Source organism: Salvelinus alpinus, chromosome 6 (assembly GCF_045679555.1).
Source record: "Salvelinus alpinus chromosome 6, SLU_Salpinus.1, whole genome shotgun sequence".
NCBI classification, from domain to species: Eukaryota; Metazoa; Chordata; class Actinopteri; order Salmoniformes; family Salmonidae; genus Salvelinus; species Salvelinus alpinus.
In genome coordinates, this window is record NC_092091.1 from 95,174,137 (window position 1) to 95,193,704 (window position 19,568).

Here is a 19,568-nt window from a genome sequence, read left to right on the forward strand (position 1 = left end):
TGCCCCCAACCATAGTGAGGTGAAAACATACTTCTCAAGTTTGTAATTTCCTATTTAAAATGCCAGACTTAATGTTGTCACCACCGCCCCTCCTGCAGCAGCTGTCACCACCACCGCCCCTCCTGCAGCAGCTGTTACCACCACCGCCCCTCCTGCAGCAGCTGTCACCACCACCGCCCCTCCTGCAGCAGCTGTCACCACCACCGCCCCTCCTGCAGCAGCTGTCACCACCACCGCCCCTCCTGCAGCAGCTGTCACCACCACCGCCCCTCCTGCAGCAGCTGTCACCACCACCGCCCCTCCTGCAGCAGCTGTCACCACCACCGCCCCTCCTGCAGCAGCTGTCACCACCACCGCCCCTCCTGCAGCAGCTGTCACCACCACCGCCCCTCCTGCAGCAGCTGTCACCACCACCGCCCCTCCTGCAGCAGCTGTCACCACCACCGCCCCTCCTGCAGCAGCTGTCACCACCACCGCCCCTCCTGCAGCAGCTGTCACCACCACCGCCCCTCCTGCAGCAGCTGTCACCACCACCGCCCCTCCTGCAGCAGCTGTCACCACCACCGCCCCTCCTGCAGCAGCTGTCACCACCACCGCCCCTCCTGCAGCAGCTGTCACCACCACCGCCCCTCCTGCAGCAGCTGTCACCACCACCGCCCCTCCTGCAGCAGCTGTCACCACCACCGCCCCTCCTGCAGCAGCTGTGACCACCACCGCCCCTCCTGCAGCAGCTGTCACCACCACCGCCCCTCCTGCAGCAGCTGTCACCACCACCGCTCCTCCTGCAGCAGCTGTCACCACCACCGCTCCTGCAGCAGCTGTTACCACCACCGCCCCTCCTGCAGCAGCTGTTACCACCACTCGCCCTGCAGCAGCTGTTACCACCACTGCCCCAGCAGCAGCTGTCACCACCACCGCCCCTGCAGCAGCTGTTACCACCACTGTCCATGCAGCAGCTGTTACCACCACTGCCCCTGCAGCAGCTGTTACCACCACTGCTCCTGCAGCAGCTGTCACCACCACCCTTCCTGCAGCAGCTGTTACCACCACTGCTCCTGCAGCAGCTGTCACCACCACCGCTCCTGCAGCAGCTGTTACCACCACTGCCCCTGCAGCAGCTGCCACCACCCCTCCTGCAGCAGCTGCCACCACCACCACTCCTGCAGCAGCAACCACTTCCGCATCACCTGACCCTCCATCTTCTAGTGAAGGAGCAATGAGTCTTCAGTTCAGTCTCAACCAGACGTTCAACTCAGATCTTTCCAACCCGTCCTCTTTAGAGTTCAAGACTCTGGCTGCCAAAGTGACCTCTGAGGTAAGTATCTAGGCGATTCCATGCCAGCTGCATCTCAGTGCTAGAGGTGTCACTACAGACCCTGGTTCGATTCCAGGCTGTATCACAGCGGTCTAAGGCACTGCATCTCAGTGCTAGAGGCGTCACTACAGACCCTGGTTCGATTCCAGGCTGTATCACAGCGGTCTAAGGCTCTGCATCTCAGTGCTAGAGGCGTCACTACAGACCCTGGTTCAATTCCAGGCTGTATCACAGCGGTCTAAGGCACTGCATCTCAGTGCTAGAGGCGTCACTACAGACCCTGGTTCGATTCCCGGCTGTATCACAACGGTCTAAGGCACTGCATCTCAGTGCTAGAGGCGCCACTACAGACCCTGGTTCGATTCCAGGCTGTATCACAACCGGCCGTGATTGGGAGTCCCACAGGGCAGTGCACAATTGGCCCAGCGTCGTCCTGGTTAGGGTTTCGCCGAGGGGGTAGGCCGTCATTGTAAATAAGAATTTGATCTTGTCTAGTTAAATAAAGGTTTAATAAATAAATGTAATTGTCCCTTTTAGACCTGTACATGCCTCCTGTAAAACCCTATCATCAAGGAGCCTGTACATGCCTCCTGTAAAACCCTATCATCAGTGAGCCTGTACATGCCTCCTGTAAAACCCTATCATTAGTGAGCCTGTACATGCCTCCTGTAAAACCCTATCATCAGTGAGCCTGTACATGCCTCCTGTAAAACCCTATCATCAAGGAGCCTGTACATGCCTCCTGTAAAACCCTATCATCAGTGAGCCTGTACATGCCTCCTGTAAAACCCTATCATTAGTGAGCCTGTACATGCCTCCTGTAAAACCCTATCATCAGTGAGCCTGTACATGCCTCCTGTAAAACCCTATCATCAGTGAGCCTGTACATGCCTCCTGTAAAACCCTATCATCAGCGAGCCTGTACATGCCTCCTGTAAAACCCTATCATTAGTGAGCCTGTACATGCCTCCTGTAAAACCCTATCATCAGTGAGCCTGTACATGCCTCCTGTAAAACCCTATCATCAGTGAGCCATACATGCCTCTTGTAAAACCCTATCATCAGTGAGCCTGTACATGCCTCCTGTAAAACCCTATCATCAGTGAGCCATACATGCCTCTTGTAAAACCCTATCATCAGTGAGCCATACTCTGGAAATGTTGATGTACTTGTAGACTATATTGTTACAAACAACATATAACAATGTCAACAATATGTATTCAAATGAACAAAGTCAATTGGTACTATTGAGAGGTCTGTTTACTATGAAAGACAATTAAATCCAAAGCTTCTATTAATGCCGGCAAGGGCCCTGTTTTCATGTAACCTTTGATAATCCTATGTTAAATCTTTCAACGCAGGTGAACAAGGCTTTTGCTAAATCCCCAGGCTTCCGTCGTTCCATTGTCAGATCGTTTCGGCAAGTGTATGTATTCTCATTACTGGTTGACTAGGTTCCTGTTCTACCTTCTGTTATTTGACAATGCTGATGATGATGATGATGATGATGATTTCTGAGGGTTGTCCATTTTCTCTCCTTCTCCTGAGTAGGAGTGGATCTGTAGTTACCAACATGACCCTCGTGTTCGACAATCAGACTTCGGTTCCCAGCTCAAGCAGCGTACCAGCACTTCTCACCAGCAGTTCCCCCTCCCTGAACATTCTATCAGGAAGCATCAGTGCTGGTAAGTATTCATCTCCAGGTGCGGACTGGCCATCTGGCATTTTGGGCAAATGCCCAGATGGGCTGGTCCATTTTCAGCCCAGTGTTTTTCTGGGGGTAAAAATTATAATTATCTGGCTAATAATTTGGGGGGAAATGAGCCAATATGTTCAAAATGCCAGGGCCAATTTCTGGTCCCAGTCCGCCCCTGTTTCACTGTCACCGAACACATCTATAAGAGCAAAGTCAGCAGCTGTCACCACCACCCCTCCTGCAGCAGCTGTCACCACCACCACTCCTGCAGCAGCTGTCACCACCACCGCTCCTGCAGCAGCAACCACTTCCGCATCAACTGACCCTCCATCTTCTAGTGAAGGAGCAATGAGTCTTCAGTTCAGTCTCAACCAGACGTTCAACTCAGATCTTTCCAACTCGTCCTCTTCAGAGTTCAAGAATCTGGCTGCCAAAGTGACCTCTGAGGTAAGTATCTAGGCGATTCCATGCCAGCTGCATCTCAGTGCTAGAGGTGTCACTACAGACCCTGGTTCGATTCCAGGCTGTATCACAGCGGTCTAAGGCATTGCATCTCAGTGCTAGAGGCATCACTACAGACCCTGGTTCAATTCCAGGCTGTATCACAGCGGTCTAAGGCACTGCATCTCAGTGCTAGTGGCGTCACTACTGACCCTGGTTCAATTCCAGGCTGTATCAAAACCGGCCGTGATTGGGAGTCCCATAGGGTAGTGCACAATTGGCCCAGCGTCGTACTGGTTAGGGTTTGGCCGAGGGGGTAGGCCGTCATTGTAAATAAGAATTTGATCTTAGCTGACTTGCCTAGTTAAATAAAGGCTTAATAAATAAATGTAATTGTCCCTTTTAGACCTGTACATGCCTCCTGTAAAACCCTATCATCAGTGAGCCTGTACATGCCTCCTGTAAAACCCTATCATCAGTGAGCCATACATGCCTCCTGTAAAACCCTATCATCAGTGAGCCTGTACATGCCTCCTGTAAAACCCTATCATCAGTGAGCCTGTACATGCCTCCTGTAAAACCCTATCATCAGTGAGCCTGTACATGCCTCTTGTAAAACCCTATCATCAGTGAGCATGTACATACCTCCTGTAAAACCCTATCATCAGTGAGCCTGTACATACCCTCCTGTAAAACCCTATCATCAGTGAGCCATACAAGCCTCCTGTAAAACCCTATCATCAGTGAGCCTGTACATGCCTCCTGTAAAACCCTATCATCAGTGAGCCTGTACATGCCTCCTGTAAAACCCTATCATCAGTGAGCCTGTACATGACTCCTGTAAAACCCTATCATCAGTGAGCTTGTACATGCCTCCTGTAAAACCCTATCATCAGTGATCCTGTACATGCCTCCTGTAAAACCCTATCATCAGTGAACCGTACATGCCTCCTGTAAAACCCTATCATCAAGGAGCCTGTACATGCCTCCTGTAAAACCCTATCATCAGTGAGCCTGTACATGCCTCCTGTAAAACCCTATCATTAGTGAGCCTGTACATGCCTCCTGTAAAACCCTATCATCAGTGAGCCTGTACATGCCTCCTGTAAAACCCTATCATCAGTGAGCCTGTACATGCCTCCTGTAAAACCCTATCATCAGCGAGCCTGTACATGCCTCCTGTAAAACCCTATCATTAGTGAGCCTGTACATGCCTCCTGTAAAACCCTATCATCAGTGAGCCTGTACATGCCTCCTGTAAAACCCTATCATCAGTGAGCCTGTACATGCCTCCTGTAAAACCCTATCATCAGTGAGCCTGTACATGACTCCTGTAAAACCCTATCATCAGTGAGCCTGTACATGTCTCCTGTAAAACCCTATCATCAGTGAGCCTGTACATGCCTCCTGTAAAACCCTATCATCAGTGAGCCATACTCTGGAAATATTGATGTCCTTGTAGACTATATTGTTACAAACAACATATAACAATGTCAACAATATGTATTCAAATGAACAAAGTCAATTGGTACTATTGAGAGGTCTGTTTACTATGAAAGACAATTAAATCCAAAGCTTCTATTAATGCCGGCAAGGGCCCTGTTTTCATGTAACCTTTCATAATCCTATGTTAAATCTTTCAACGCAGGTGAACAAGGTTTTTGCTAAAACCCCAGGCTTCCGTCGTTCCATTGTCAAATCGTTTCGGTAAGTGTATGAATTCTCATTACTGGTTGACTAGGTTTCTGTTCTACCTTCTGTTATTTGACAATGCTGATGATGATGATGATGATGATGATTTCTGAGGGTTGTCCATTTTCTCTCCTTCTCCTGAGTAGGAGTGGATCTGTAGTTACCAACATGATCCTCGTGTTCGACAATCAGACTTCGGTTCCCAGCTCAAGCAGCGTACCAGCACTTCTCACCAGCAGTTCCACCTCCCTGAACATTCTATCAGGAACCATCAGTGCTGGTAAGTATTCATCTCCAGGTGCGGACTGGCCATCTGGCATTTTGGGCAAATGCCCAGATGGGCTGGTCCATTTTCAGCCCAGTGTTTTTCTGGGGGTAAAAATTATAATTATCTGGCTAATAATTTGGGGGGAAATTAGCCAATATGTTCAAAATGCCAGGTCCAATTTCTGGTCCCAGTCCGCCCCTGTTTCACTGTCACCGTACACATCTATAAGAGCAAAGTCAGCAGCTGTCAACACCACCCCTCCTGCAGCAGCTGTCAACACCACCGCTCCTGCAGCAGCTGTCAACACCACCGCTCCTGCAGCAGCTGTCAACACCACCGCTCCTGCAGCAGCTGTCAACACCACCGCTCCTGCAGCAGCTGTCAACACCACCACTCCTGCAGCAGCAACCACTTCCGCATCAACTGACCCTCCATCTTCTAGTGAAGGAGCAATGAGTCTTCAGTTCAGTCTCAACCAGACGTTCAACTCAGATCTTTCCAACTCGTCCTCTTCAGAGTTCAAGAATCTGGCTGCCAAAGTGACCTCTGAGGTAAGTATCTAGGCGATTCCATGCCAGCTGCATCTCAGTGCTAGAGGTGTCACTACAGACCCTGGTTCGATTCCAGGCTGTATCACAGCGGTCTAAGGCATTGCATCTCAGTGCTAGAGGCATCACTACAGACCCTGGTTCAATTCCAGGCTGTATCACAGCGGTCTAAGGCACTGCATCTCAGTGCTAGTGGCGTCACTACTGACCCTGGTTCAATTCCAGGCTGTATCACAACGGTCTAAGGCACTGCATCTCAGTGCTAGAGGCGCCACTACAGACCCTCGTTCGATTCCAGGCTGTATCAAAACCGGCCGTGATTGGGAGTCCCATAGGGCAGTGCACAATTGGGCAAGCGTCGTCCTGGTTAGGGTTTGGCCGAGGGGGTAGGCCGTCATTGTAAATAAGAATTTGATCTTAGCTGACTTGCCTAGTTAAATAAAGGTTTAATAAATAAATGTAATTGTCCCTTTTAGACCTGTACATGCCTCCTGTAAAACCCTATCATCAGTGAGCCTGTACATGCCTCCTGTAAAACCCTATCATCAGTGAGCCTGTACATGCCTCCTGTAAAACCCTATCATCAGTGAGCCATACATGCCTCCTGTAAAACCCTATCATCAGTGAGCCTGTACATGCCTCCTGTAAAACCCTATTATCATTGAGCCATACATGCCTCCTGTAAAACCCTATCATCAGTGAGCCTGTACATGCCTCCTGTAAAACCCTATCATCAGTGAGCCTGTACATGCCTCCTGTAAAACCCTATCATCAGTGAGCCTGTACATGACTCCTGTAAAACCCTATCATCAGGGAGCCTGTACATGCCTCCTGTAAAACCCTATCATCAGTGAGCCTGTACATGCCTCCTGTAAAACCCTATCATCAGTGAGCCTGTACATGCCTCCTGTAAAACCCTATCATCAGTGAGCCTGTACATGCCTCCTGTAAAACCCTATCATCAGTGAGCTTGTACATGCCTCCTGTAAAACCCTATCATCAGTGATCCTGTACATGCTTCCTGTAAAACCCTATCATCAGTGAGCCTGTACATGCCTCCTGTAAAACCCTATTATCAGTGAGCCATACATGCCTCCTGTAAAACCCTACCATCAGTGAGCCTGTACATGCCTCCTGTAAAACCCTATCATCAGTGAGACTGTACATGCCTCCTGTAAAACCCTATCATCAGTGAGCATGTACATGCCTCCTGTAAAACCCTATCATCAGTGAGCCTGTACATGCCTCCTGTAAAACCCTATCATCAGTGAGCCATACAAGCCTCCTGTAAAACCCTATCACCAGTGAGCCTGTACATGCCTCCTGTAAAACCCTATCATCAGTGAGCCTGTACATGCCTCCTGTAAAACCCTATCATCAGTGAGCCTGTACATGCCTCCTGTAAAACCATATCATCAGTGAGCCTGTACATGCCTCCTGTAAAACCCTATCATCAGTGAGCTTGTACATGCCTCCTGTAAAACCCTATCATCAGTGATCCTGTACATGCCTCCTGTAAAACCATATCATCAGTGAACCGTACATGCCTCCTGTAAAACCCTATCATCAAGGAGCCTGTACATGCCTCCTGTAAAACCCTATCATCAGTGAGCCTGTACATGCCTCCTGTAATACCCTATCATCAGTGAGCCTGTACATGCCTCCTGTAAAACCCTATCATTAGTGAGCCTGTACATGCCTCCTGTAAAACCCTATCATCAGTGAGCCTGTACATGCCTCCTGTAAAACCCTATCATCAGTGAGCCTGTACATGCCTCCTGTAAAACCTTATCATCAGCGAGCCTGTACATGCCTCCTGTAAAACCCTATCATCAGTGAGCCTGTACATGCCTCCTGTAAAACCCTATCATCAGTGAGCCTGTACATGCCTCCTGTAAAACCCTATCATCAGTGAGCCATACTCTGGAAATGTTGATGTCCTTGTAGACTATATTGTTACAAACAACATATAACAATGTCAACAATATGTATTCAAATGAACAAAGTCAATTGGTACTATCGAGAGGTCTGTTTACTATGAAAGACAATTAAATCCAACGCTTCTATTAATGCCGTCAAGGGCCCTGTTTTCATGTAACCTTTCATAATCCTATGTTAATCTTTCAACGCAGGTGAACAAGGTTTTTGCTAAAACCCCAGGCTTCCGTCGTTCCATTGTCAAATCGTTTCGGTAAGTGTATGAATTCTCATTACTGATTGACTAGGTTTCTGTTCTACCTTCTGTTATTTGACAATGCTGATGATGATGATGATGATGATGATGATGATTTCTGAGGGTTGTCCATTTTCTCTCCTTCTCCTGAGTAGGAGTGGATCTGTAGTTACCGACATGATCCTCGTGTTCGACAAGCAGTCTTCGGTTCCCAGCTCAAGCAGCGTACCAGCACTTCTCACCAGCAGTTCCACCTCCCTGAACATTCTATCAGGAAGCATCAGTGCTGGTAAGTATTCATCTCCAGGTGCGGACTGGCCATCTGGCATTTTGGGCAAATGCCCAGATGGGCTGGTCCATTTTCAGCCCAGTGTTTTTCTGGGGGTAAAAATTATAATTATCTGGCTAATAATTTTGGGGGAAATGAGCCAATATGTTCAAAATGCCAGGGCCAATTTCTGGTCCCAGTCCGCCCCTGTTTCACTGTCACCGTACACATCTATAAGAGCAAAGTCAGCAGCTGTCACCACCACCCCTCCTGCAGCAGCTGTCACCACCACCGCTCCTGCAGCAGCAACCACTTCCGCATCAACTGACCCTCCATCTTCTAGTGAAGGAGCAATGAGTCTTCAGTTCAGTCTCAACCAGACGTTCAACTCAGATCTTTCCAACTCGTCCTCTTCAGAGTTCAAGAATCTGGCTGCCAAAGTGACCTCTGAGGTAAGTATCTAGGCGATTCCATGCCAGCTGCATCTCAGTGCTAGAGGTGTCACTACAGACCCTGGTTCGATTCCAGGCTGTATCACAGCGGTCTAAGGCATTGCATCTCAGTGCTAGAGGCATCACTACAGACCCTGGTTCAATTCCAGGCTGTATCACAGCGGTCTAAGGCACTGCATCTCAGTGCTAGTGGCGTCACTACTGACCCTGGTTCAATTCCAGGCTGTATCACAACGGTCTAAGGCACTGCATCTCAGTGCTAGAGGCGCCACTACAGACCCTCGTTCGATTCCAGGCTGTATCAAAACCGGCCGTGATTGGGAGTCCCATAGGGCAGTGCACAATTGGGCCAGCGTCGTACTGGTTAGGGTTTGGCCGAGGGGGTAGGCCGTCATTGTAAATAAGAATTTGATCTTAGCTTACTTGCCTAGTTAAATAAAGGTTTAATAAATAAATGTAATTGTCCCTTTTAGACCTGTACATGCCTCCTGTAAAACCCTATCATCAGTGAGCCTGTACATGCCTCCTGTAAAACCCTATCATCAGTGAGCCTGTACATGCCTCCTGTAAAACCCTATCATCAGTGAGCCATACATGCCTCCTGTAAAACCCTATCATCAGTGAGCCTGTACATGCCTCCTGTAAAACCCTATTATCAGTGAGCCATACATACCTCCTGTAAAACCCTATCATCAGTGAGCCTGTACATGCCTCCTGTAAAACCCTATCATCAGTGAGCCTGTACATGCCTCCTGTAAAACCCTATCATCAGTGAGCCTGCACATGACTCCTGTAAAACCCTATCATCAGGGAGCCTGTACATGCCTCCTGTAAAACCCTATCATCAGTGAGCCTGTACATGCCTCCTGTAAAACCCTATCATCAGTGAGCCTGTACATGCCTCCTGTAAAACCCTATCATCAGTGAGCCTGTACATGCCTCCTGTAAAACCCTATCATCAGTGAGCTTGTACATGCCTCCTGTAAAACCCTATCATCAGTGATCCTGTACATGCTTCCTGTAAAACCCTATCATCAGTGAGCCTGTACATGCCTCCTGTAAAACCCTATTATCAGTGAGCCATACATGCCTCCTGTAAAACCCTACCATCAGTGAGCCTGTACATGCCTCCTGTAAAACCCTATCATCAGTGAGACTGTACATGCCTCCTGTAAAACCCTATCATCAGTGAGCATGTACATGCCTCCTGTAAAACCCTATCATCAGTGAGCCTGTACATGCCTCCTGTAAAACCCTATCATCAGTGAGCCATACAAGCCTCCTGTAAAACCCTGTCACCAGTGAGCCTGTACATGCCTCCTGTAAAACCCTATCATCAGTGAGCCTGTACATGCCTCCTGTAAAACCCTATCATCAGTGAGCCTGTACATGCCTCCTGTAAAACCATATCATCAGTGAGCCTGTACATGCCTCCTGTAAAACCCTATCATCAGTGAGCTTGTACATGCCTCCTGTAAAACCCTATCATCAGTGATCCTGTACATGCCTCCTGTAAAACCATATCATCAGTGAACCGTACATGCCTCCTGTAAAACCCTATCATCAAGGAGCCTGTACATGCCTCCTGTAAAACCCTATCATCAGTGAGCCTGTACATGCCTCCTGTAATACCCTATCATCAGTGAGCCTGTACATGCCTCCTGTAAAACCCTATCATTAGTGAGCCTGTACATGCCTCCTGTAAAACCCTATCATCAGTGAGCCTGTACATGCCTCCTGTAAAACCCTATCATCAGTGAGCCTGTACATGCCTCCTGTAAAACCTTATCATCAGCGAGCCTGTACATGCCTCCTGTAAAACCCTATCATCAGTGAGCCTGTACATGCCTCCTGTAAAACCCTATCATCAGTGAGCCTGTACATGCCTCCTGTAAAACCCTATCATCAGTGAGCCTGTACATGCCTCCTGTAAAACCCTATCATCAGTGAGCCATACTCTGGAAATGTTGATGTCCTTGTAGACTATATTGTTACAAACAACATATGACAATGTCAACAATATGTATTCAAATGAACAAAGTCAATTGGTACTATTGAGAGGTCTGTTTACTATGAAAGACAATTAAATCCAACGCTTCTATTAATGCCGCCAAGGGCCCTGTTTTCATGTAACCTTTCATAATCCTATGTTAATCTTTCAACGCAGGTGAACAAGGTTTTTGCTAAAACCCCAGGCTTCCGTCGTTCCATTGTCAAATCGTTTCGGTAAGTGTATGAATTCTCATTACTGATTGACTAGGTTTCTGTTCTACCTTCTGTTATTTGACAATGCTGATGATGATGATGATGATGATGATGATGATTTCTGAGGGTTGTCCATTTTCTCTCCTTCTCCTGAGTAGGAGTGGATCTGTAGTTACCGACATGACCCTCGTGTTCGACAAGCAGACTTCGGTTCCCAGCTCAAGCAGCGTACCAGCACTTCTCACCAGCAGTTCCACCTCCCTGAACATTCTATCAGGAAGCATCAGTGCTGGTAAGTATTCATCTCCAGGTGCGGACTGGCCATCTGGCATTTTGGGCAAATGCCCAGATGGGCTGGTCCATTTTCAGCCCAGTGTTTTTCTGGGGGTAAAAATTATAATTATCTGGCTAATAATTTTTGGGGAAATGAGCCAATATGTTCAAAATGCCAGGGCCAATTTCTGGTCCCAGTCCGCCCCTGTTTCACTGTCACCGTACACATCTATAAGAGCAAAGTCAGCAGCTGTCACCACCACCCCTCCTGCAGCAGCTGTTACCACCACCGCTCCTGCAGCAGCAACCACTTCCGCTGCTGTCGCATCACCTGACCCTCCATCTTCTAGTGAAGGAGCAATGAGTCTTCAGTTCAGTCTCGACCAGACGTTCAACTCAGATCTTTCCAACTCGTCCTCTTCAGAGTTCAAGAATCTGGCTGCCAAAGTGACCTCTGAGGTAAGTATCTAGGCGATTCCATGCCAGCTGCATCTCAGTGCTAGAGGTGTCACTACAGACCCTGGTTCAATTCCAGGCTGTATCACAGCGGTCTAAGGCACTGCATCTCAGTGCTAGAGGCGTCACTACAGACCCTGGTTCGATTCCAGGCTGTATCACAGCGGTCTAAGGCACTGCATCTCAGTGCTAGAGGCGTCACTACAGACCCTGGTTCAATTCCAGGCTGTATCACAGCGGTCTAAGGCACTGCATCTCAGTGCTAGAGGCGTCACTACAGACCCTGGTTCCATTCCAGGCTGTATCACAACCGGCCGTGATTGGGAGTCCCATAGGGCAGTGCACAATTGGGCCAGCGTCGTCCTGGTTAGGGTTTGGCCGAGGGGGTAGGCCGTCATTGTAAATAAGAATTTGATCTTAGCTGACTTGCCTAGTTAAATAAAGGCTTAATAAATAAATGTAATTGTCCCTTTTAGACCTGTACATGCCTCCTGTAAAACCCTATCATCAGTGAGCCTGTACATGCCTCCTGTAAAACCCTATCATCAGTGAGCCTGTACATGCCTCCTGTAAAACCCTATCATCATTGAGCCTGTACATGCCTCCTGTAAAACCCTATCATCAGTGAGCCTGTACATGCCTCCTGTAAAACCCTATCATCAGTGAGCCTGTATATGCCTCCTGTAAAACCCTATCATTAGTGAGCCTGTACATGCCTCCTGTAAAACCCTATCATCAGTGAGCCTGTACATGCCTCCTGTAAAACCCTATCATCAGTGAGCCTGTACATGCCTCCTGTAAAACCCTATCATCAAATCAAATCAAATCAAATCTAATCAAATTTTATTAGTCACATACACATGGTTAGCAGATGTTAATGTGAGTGTAGCGAAATGCTTGTGCTTCTAGTTCCGACAATGCAGTAATAACCAACAAGTAATCTAACCTAACAATTCCACAACTACTACCTTATACACACACAAGTGTAAAGGGATAAAGAATATGTACATAAAGATATATGAATGAGTGGTGGTACAGAACGGCATAGGCAAGATGCAGTAGATGGTATAGAGTACGGTATATACATATGAGATGAGTACTGTAGGGTATGTAAACATAAAGTGGCATAGTTTAAAGTGGCTAGTGGTACATGTATTACATAAAGATGGCAAGATGCAGTAGATGATATAGAGTACAGTATATACATATGAGATGGGTAATGTAGGGTATGTAAACATTATATTAAGTGGCATTGTTTAAAGTGGCTAGTGGTACATTTTTACATAGTTTCCATCAATTCCCATTTTTAAAGTGGCTGGAGTTGAGTCAGTATGTTGGCAGCGGCCGCTAAATGTTAGTGGTGGCTGTTTAACAGTCTGATGGCCTTGAGATAGAAGCTGTTTTTCAGTCTCTCGGTCCCTGCTTTGATGCACCTGTACTGACCTCGCCTTCTGGATGATAGCGGGGTGAACAGGCAGTGGCTTGGGTGGTTGTTGTCCTTGATGATCTTTATGGCCTTCCTGTGACATCGGGTGGTGTAGGTGTCCTGGAGGGCAGGTAGTTTGCCCCCGGTGATGCGTTCTGCAGACCTCACTACCCTCTGGAGAGCCTTACGGTTGTGGGCGGAGCAGTTGCCGTACCAGGCGGTGATACAGCCCGACAGGATGCTCTCGATTGTGCATCTGTAGAAGTTTGTGAGTGCTTTTGGTGACAAGCCGAATTTCTTCAGCCTCCTGAGGTTGAAGAGGCGCTGCTGCGCCTTCTTCACGACGCTGTCTGTGTGGGTGGACCAATTCAGTTTGTCCGTGATGTGTACACCGAGGAACTTAAAACTTTCCACCTTCTCCACTACTGACCCGTCGATGTGGATAGGGGGGTGCTCCCTCTGCTGTTTCCTGAAGTCCACAATCATCTCCTTTGTTTTGTTGACGTTGAGTGTGAGGTTATTTTCCTGACACCACACTCCGAGGGCCCTCACCTCCTCCCTGTAGGCCGTCTCGTCGTTGTTGGTAATCAAGCCTACCACTGTAGTGTCATCCACAAACTTGATGATTGAGTTGGAGGCGTGCATGGCCACGCAGTCGTGGGTGAACAGGGAGTACAGGAGAGGGCTCAGAACGCACCCTTGTGGGGCCCCAGTGTTGAGGATCAGCGGGGTGGAGATGTTGTTACCTACCCTCACCACCTGGGGGCGGCCCGTCAGGAAGTCCAGGACCCAGTTGCACAGGGCGGGGTCGAGACCCAGGGTCTCGAGCTTGATGACGAGTTTGGAGGGTACTATGGTGTTAAATGCTGAGCTGTAATCGATGAACAGCATTCTCACATGGGTATTCCTCTTGTCCAGATGGGTTAGGGCAGTGTGCAGTGTGGTTGCGATTGCGTCGTCTGTGGACCTATTGGGTCGGTAAGCAAATTGGAGTGGGTCTAGGGTGTCCGGTAGGGTGGAGGTGATATGGTCCTTGACTAGTCTCTCAAAGCACTTCATGATGACGGAAGTGAGTGCTACGGGGCGGTAGTCGTTTAGCTCAGTTACCTTAGCTTTCTTGGGAACAGGAACAATGGTGGCCCTCTTGAAGCATGTGGGAACAGCAGACTGGGATAAGGATTGATTGAATATGTCCGTAAACACACCAGCCAGCTGGTCTGCGCATGCTCTGAGGACGCGGCTGGGAATGCCGTCTGGGCCTGCAGCCTTGCGAGGGTTAACACGTTTAAATGTTTTACTCACCTCGGCTGCAGTGAAGGAGAGCCCGCAGGTTTTGGTAGGGGGCCGTGTCAGTGGCACTGTATTGTCCTCAAAGCGGGCAAAAAAGTTGTTTAGCCTGTCTGGGAGCAAGACATCCTGGTCCGCGACGGGGCTGGTTTTCTTTTTGTAATCCGTGATTGACTGTAGACCCCGCCACATACCTCTTGTGTCTGAGCTGTTGAATTGCGACTCGATTTTGTCTCTGTCTGTTTGATTGCCTTGCGGAGAGAATAGCTACACTGTTTGTATTCGGTCATGCTTCCGGTCATCTTGCCCTGGTTAAAAGCAGTGGTTCGCGCTTTCAGTTTCACGCGAATGCTGCCGTCAATCCACGGTTTCTGGTTTGGGAATGTTTTAATCGTTGCTGTGGGTACGACATCGTCAATGCACTTCCTAATGAACTCGCTTACCGAATCAGCATATTCGTCAATATTGTTGTTGGACGCAATGCGGAACATATTCCAATCCGCGTGATCGAAGCAGTCTTGAAGCGTGGAATCAGATTGGTCGGACCAGCGTTGAACAGACCTGAGCGCGGGAGCTTGTTGTTTTAGTTTCTGTTTGTAGGCTGGAATCAACAAAATGGAGTCGTGGTCAGCTTTTCCGAAAGGGGGGCGGGGGAGGGCCTTATATGCGTCGCGGAAATTAGTATAACAAGGATCTAGGGTTTTTCCAGCCCTGGTAGCACAATCGATATGCTGATAGAATTTAGGGAGTTTTGTTTTTAGATTAGCCTTGTTAAAATCCCAAGCTACGATGAATGCAGCCTCAGGGTGTGTGGTTTCCAGTTTACAAAGAGTCAGATAAAGTTCGTTCAGGGCCATCGATGTGTCTGCTTGGGGGGGAATATATACGGCTGTGATTATAATTGAAGAGAATTCTCTTGGTAGATAATGCGGTCGACATTTGATTGTGAGGAGTTCTAGATCAGGCGAACAGAATGACTTGAGTTCCTGTGTGTTGTTATGATGATCACACCACGTCTCGTTAATCATAAGGCATACCCCCCCCGCCCCTCTTCTTACCAGAAAGATGTTTGTTTCTGTCGGCGCGATGCATGAAGAAACCAGCTGGCTGCACCGACTCCGTTAGCGTCTCTTGAGTTAGCCATGTTTCCGTGAAGCAGAGCACGTTGCAATCCCTGATGTCTCTCTGGAATGCTACCCGTGCTCGGATTTTCATCAACCTTATTGTCAAGAGACTGGACATTGGCGAGTAGTATGCTAGGGAGTGGAGCGCGATGTGCCCGTCTCCGAAGCCTGACCAGGAGACCGCCTCGTTTGCCCCTTTTTCGGCGTCGCACAGGGTCGCCGGCTGGGATCAGATCCATTGTATTGGGTGGAAGGCAAAACACTGGATCCGTTTCGGGAAAGTCATATTCCTGGTAGGAACGATGATGAGTTGACGTTAATCGTATATTCAGTAGTTCCTCCCGACTGTATGTAATGAAACCTAAGATTGCCTGGGGTACCGATGTAAGAAATAACACATAAAAAAACAAAATACTGCATATTTTCCAAGGAACGCGAAGCGAGGCGGCCATCTCGTGTCGGCGCCGGATGTAAAACCCTATGTACATTGAGCCTGTACATGCCTCCTGTAAAATCCTATCATCAGTGAGCCATACATGCCTCCTGTAAAACCCTATCATCAGTGAGCCTGTACATGCCTCCTGTAAAACCCTATCATCAGTGAGCCTGTACATGCCTCCTGTAAAACCCTATCATCAGTGATCCTGTACATGCCTCCTGTAAAACCCTATCATCAGTGAGCCTGTACATGCCTCCTGTAAAACCCTATCATCAGTGAGCCTGAACATGCCTCCTGTAAAACCCTATCATCAGTGAGCCTGTACATGCCTCCTGTAAAATCCTATCATCAGTGAGCCATACATGCCTCCTGTAAAACCCTATCATCAGTGAGCCTGTACATGCCTCCTGTAAAACCCTATCATCAGTGAGCCTGTACATGCCTCCTGTAAAACCCTATCATCAGTGAGCCATACTCTGGAAATGTGATGTACTTGTAGACTATATTGTTACAAACAACATATAACAATGTCAACAATATGTATTCAAATGAACAAAGTCAATTGGTACTATCGAGAGGTCTGTTTACTATGAAAGACAATTAAATCCAAAGCTTCTATTAATGCCGTCAAGGGCCCTGTTTTCATTGAACCTTTCATAATCCTATGTTAAATCTTTCAACGCAGGTGAACAAGGCTTTTGCTAAAATCCCAGGCTTCCGTCGTTCCATTGTCAGATCGTTTCGGTAAGTGTATGAATTCTCATTACTGGTTGACTAGGTTTCTGTTCTACCTTCTGTTATTTGACAATGCTGATGATGATGATGATGATGATGATGATTTCTGAGGGTTGTCCATTTTCTCTCCTTCTCCTGAGTAGGAGTGGATCTGTAGTTACCAACATGATCGCCGTGTTCGACAAGCAGTCTTCGGTTCCCAGCTCAAGCAGCGTACCAGCACTTCTCACCAGCAGTTTCACCTCCCTGAGCTTGATACCAGGAAGCATCAGTGCTGGTAAGTATTCATCTCCAGGTGCGGACTGGCCATCTGGCATTTTGGGCAAATGCCCAGATGGGCTGGTCCATTTTCAGCCCAGTGTTTTTCTGGGGGTAAAAATTATAATTATCTGGCTAATAATTTGGGGGGAAATGAGCCAATATGTTCAAAATGCCAGGGCCAATTTCTGGTCCCAGTCCGCCCCTGTTTCACTGTCACCGTACACATCTATAAGAGCAAAGTCAACATTTAAACAGAAACATGAAAAGACAATCCCCTTTTGTAATTTACTGAACAATATCTCTGTTTTTACTACTTTTTCAGGGTCATCAACCTCATCAGGAAGTGCTCCCCGACCCACTGCCTTCTCTCAGGCTGCCTTGCCTCTCAGTTTGGCTCTGTTAATGGTACAGCTGCTGGCTAGCTAATAGCCTGGGGCATAGCTGCTGTGGCTCTGCTAGCTGCTAGGTTAGCTAATATCCTAGGGCATAGCTGCTGTGGCTCTGTTAGCTGCTAGGCTAGCTAATAGCATGGGGCATAGCTGCTGTGGCATTGGTTTAACCAATTAACGGTTTCCCAGCTCTCATAGTTACAGCCTTAAAGCTAGAATCCTTAGTTGATACACCTATTTTTTGACTTATAAATGAATTATATCTACCCATTGGTTCTTGAAGAATATAACATATGAATACCTCATGAGTTTAGCTCAACTGTCGTAACCCATCAAACCCCAAAATATAAACTTGTTTTTACTCCAATGTTTCTAAACAATGCAAAACAAACACTGTATAGCTTTAAAACATTATTAAAACTATAATTCTGATATCATGGATTGTCAAGTCCTTGCATCCATAGCTCTGTCTATTTTATTTGACAAGGCAAGTCAGTTAAGAACAAATTCTTATTTAAAATGACAGCCTAGGAACAGTGGGTTAACTGCCTTGTTTAGGGGCAGAACGACAGAATTTTACCTCGTCAGCTCGGGGGATTCGATCTTGCAACCTTTCGGTTACTAGTCCAACACGCTCACCACTAGGCTACCTGCCTCCTCTACACTCTAACCACTAGGCTACCTGCCGCCTCACCCCAAATTGACAGCTCTAATGCAGTTCCTAGGCTGTCCACAGTTCCTAGGCTGTCCACTGTTCCTAGGCTGTCATCGAAAAAAATAATTTGTTGTTAACTGATTTAAATTAATAAAAAATATATATATCTTGGCTGCAGGAAGGTACATTAACAGAAATCCCATGTTGCCTTGGTTCGAACACTGGAATGTGAGATGTAATCTACACCTCGATTAGGTTATAATGATTTTTCCAAATTGAGCGTCAATATTTTCTATATAAACAACACACTCGTTCTGAACTTGTAACCCGAGAAGGACCGGTGTACTTTTCGTGCTTACCGATTTGACAGCTGATTTAGATTCAGCTACACCTCCGACACACTGCCAAAACACCAGCTGTCGGCTGTCGCTGGTAAACAGGTGATTTGATGGAACACCAGCTGTCGGCTATCGCTGGTAAACAGGTGATTTGATGGAACACCAGCTGTCGGCTATCGCTGGTAAACAGGTGATTTGATGGAACACCAGCTGCCGGCTATCGCTGGTAAACAGGTGATTTGATGGAACACCAGCTGCCGGCTGTCGCTGGTAAACAGCTGATTTGATGGATGGCCCTTATCTTACACGTTACTATTATTTAACACTTAACCTCTCACAGACATCAATTCATGAGGTATTCACACTTCCACACAATTTATCTGTCAACATTTTTATACTGAAATTAACTAAAAGAAACAAAAACTTTCCTATTGTACAATTTTAAATTTAAATTTTTAAATTTATGTTTTTATTTGATCTAGTTTCCTCTTTAATTATTAAATGTTTTAACTATATTTAAATGTGTTATTTTGGGCATATCACTGAAGTGTCAAAGTGTCTGAGGGACTAATGTGGACCACTACAATGTTTTAAAACTGTTGTAGAGCCTCACCTGGTTTGTACTTGTCTTGTTATTATTAAATCCTTCTAGGGGTGAGTCTCAATAATCTAGTCTAATATCCTTCTAGCGGTACATCTCAATAATCTAGTCTAATATCCTTCTAGGGGTACATCTCAATAATCTAGTCTAATATCCTTCTAGGGGTACATCTCAATAATCTAGTCTAATATCCTTCTAGGGGTACATCTCAATAATCTAGTCTAATATCCTTCTAGGGGTACATCTCAATAGTGTAGTCTAATATCCTTCTAGGGGTACATCTCAATAGTGTAGTCTATTACCCTTCTAGGGGCACATCTCAATAATCTGGTCTAATATCCTTATAGGGGCACATCTCAATAGTGTGGTCTAATATCCTTATAGGGGTACATCTCAATAATCTAGTCTAATATCCTTCTAGGGGTACATCTCAATAGTGTAGTCTAATATCCTTCTAGGGGTACATCTCAATAATCTAGTCTAATATCCTTATAGGGGTACATCTCAATAGTGTAGTCTAATATCC

General features: G+C 47.1%; 1 protein-coding gene across 11 annotated transcripts in view; it reads left to right on the plus strand.

Moving 5' to 3' along the window:
* LOC139579612 (uncharacterized) overlaps positions 1–19,053 on the plus strand; it is an 86,407-nt gene extending 67,354 nt beyond the window's left edge. The window contains exons 1-16 of one of the 11 annotated variants that reach the window (XM_071408399.1): positions 515–1,315; positions 2,677–2,741; positions 2,867–3,000; positions 3,259–3,458; positions 5,101–5,159; positions 5,291–5,424; positions 5,653–5,963; positions 8,093–8,151; positions 8,289–8,422; positions 8,651–8,853; positions 11,021–11,079; positions 11,217–11,350; positions 11,579–11,790; positions 16,749–16,807; positions 16,942–17,075; positions 17,382–19,053. In XM_071408399.1, the coding sequence (XP_071264500.1) occupies positions 1,217–1,315; positions 2,677–2,741; positions 2,867–3,000; positions 3,259–3,458; positions 5,101–5,159; positions 5,291–5,424; positions 5,653–5,963; positions 8,093–8,151; positions 8,289–8,422; positions 8,651–8,853; positions 11,021–11,079; positions 11,217–11,350; positions 11,579–11,790; positions 16,749–16,807; positions 16,942–17,075; positions 17,382–17,485 (2,100 nt within the window). In that variant the 5' untranslated portion in view covers positions 515–1,216 and the 3' untranslated portion in view covers positions 17,486–19,053. Of the gene's footprint in view, positions 1–514; positions 1,316–2,676; positions 2,742–2,866; positions 3,001–3,255; positions 3,459–5,100; positions 5,160–5,290; positions 5,425–5,652; positions 5,964–8,092; positions 8,152–8,288; positions 8,423–8,650; positions 8,854–11,020; positions 11,080–11,216; positions 11,351–11,578; positions 11,791–16,748; positions 16,808–16,941; positions 17,076–17,381 lie in introns of those variants that run through there. The other 10 variants (XM_071408403.1, XM_071408398.1, XM_071408402.1 and 7 more) reach the window with 10 other exon arrangements.
* The last annotated feature ends 515 nt before the right edge of the window (positions 19,054–19,568 follow it).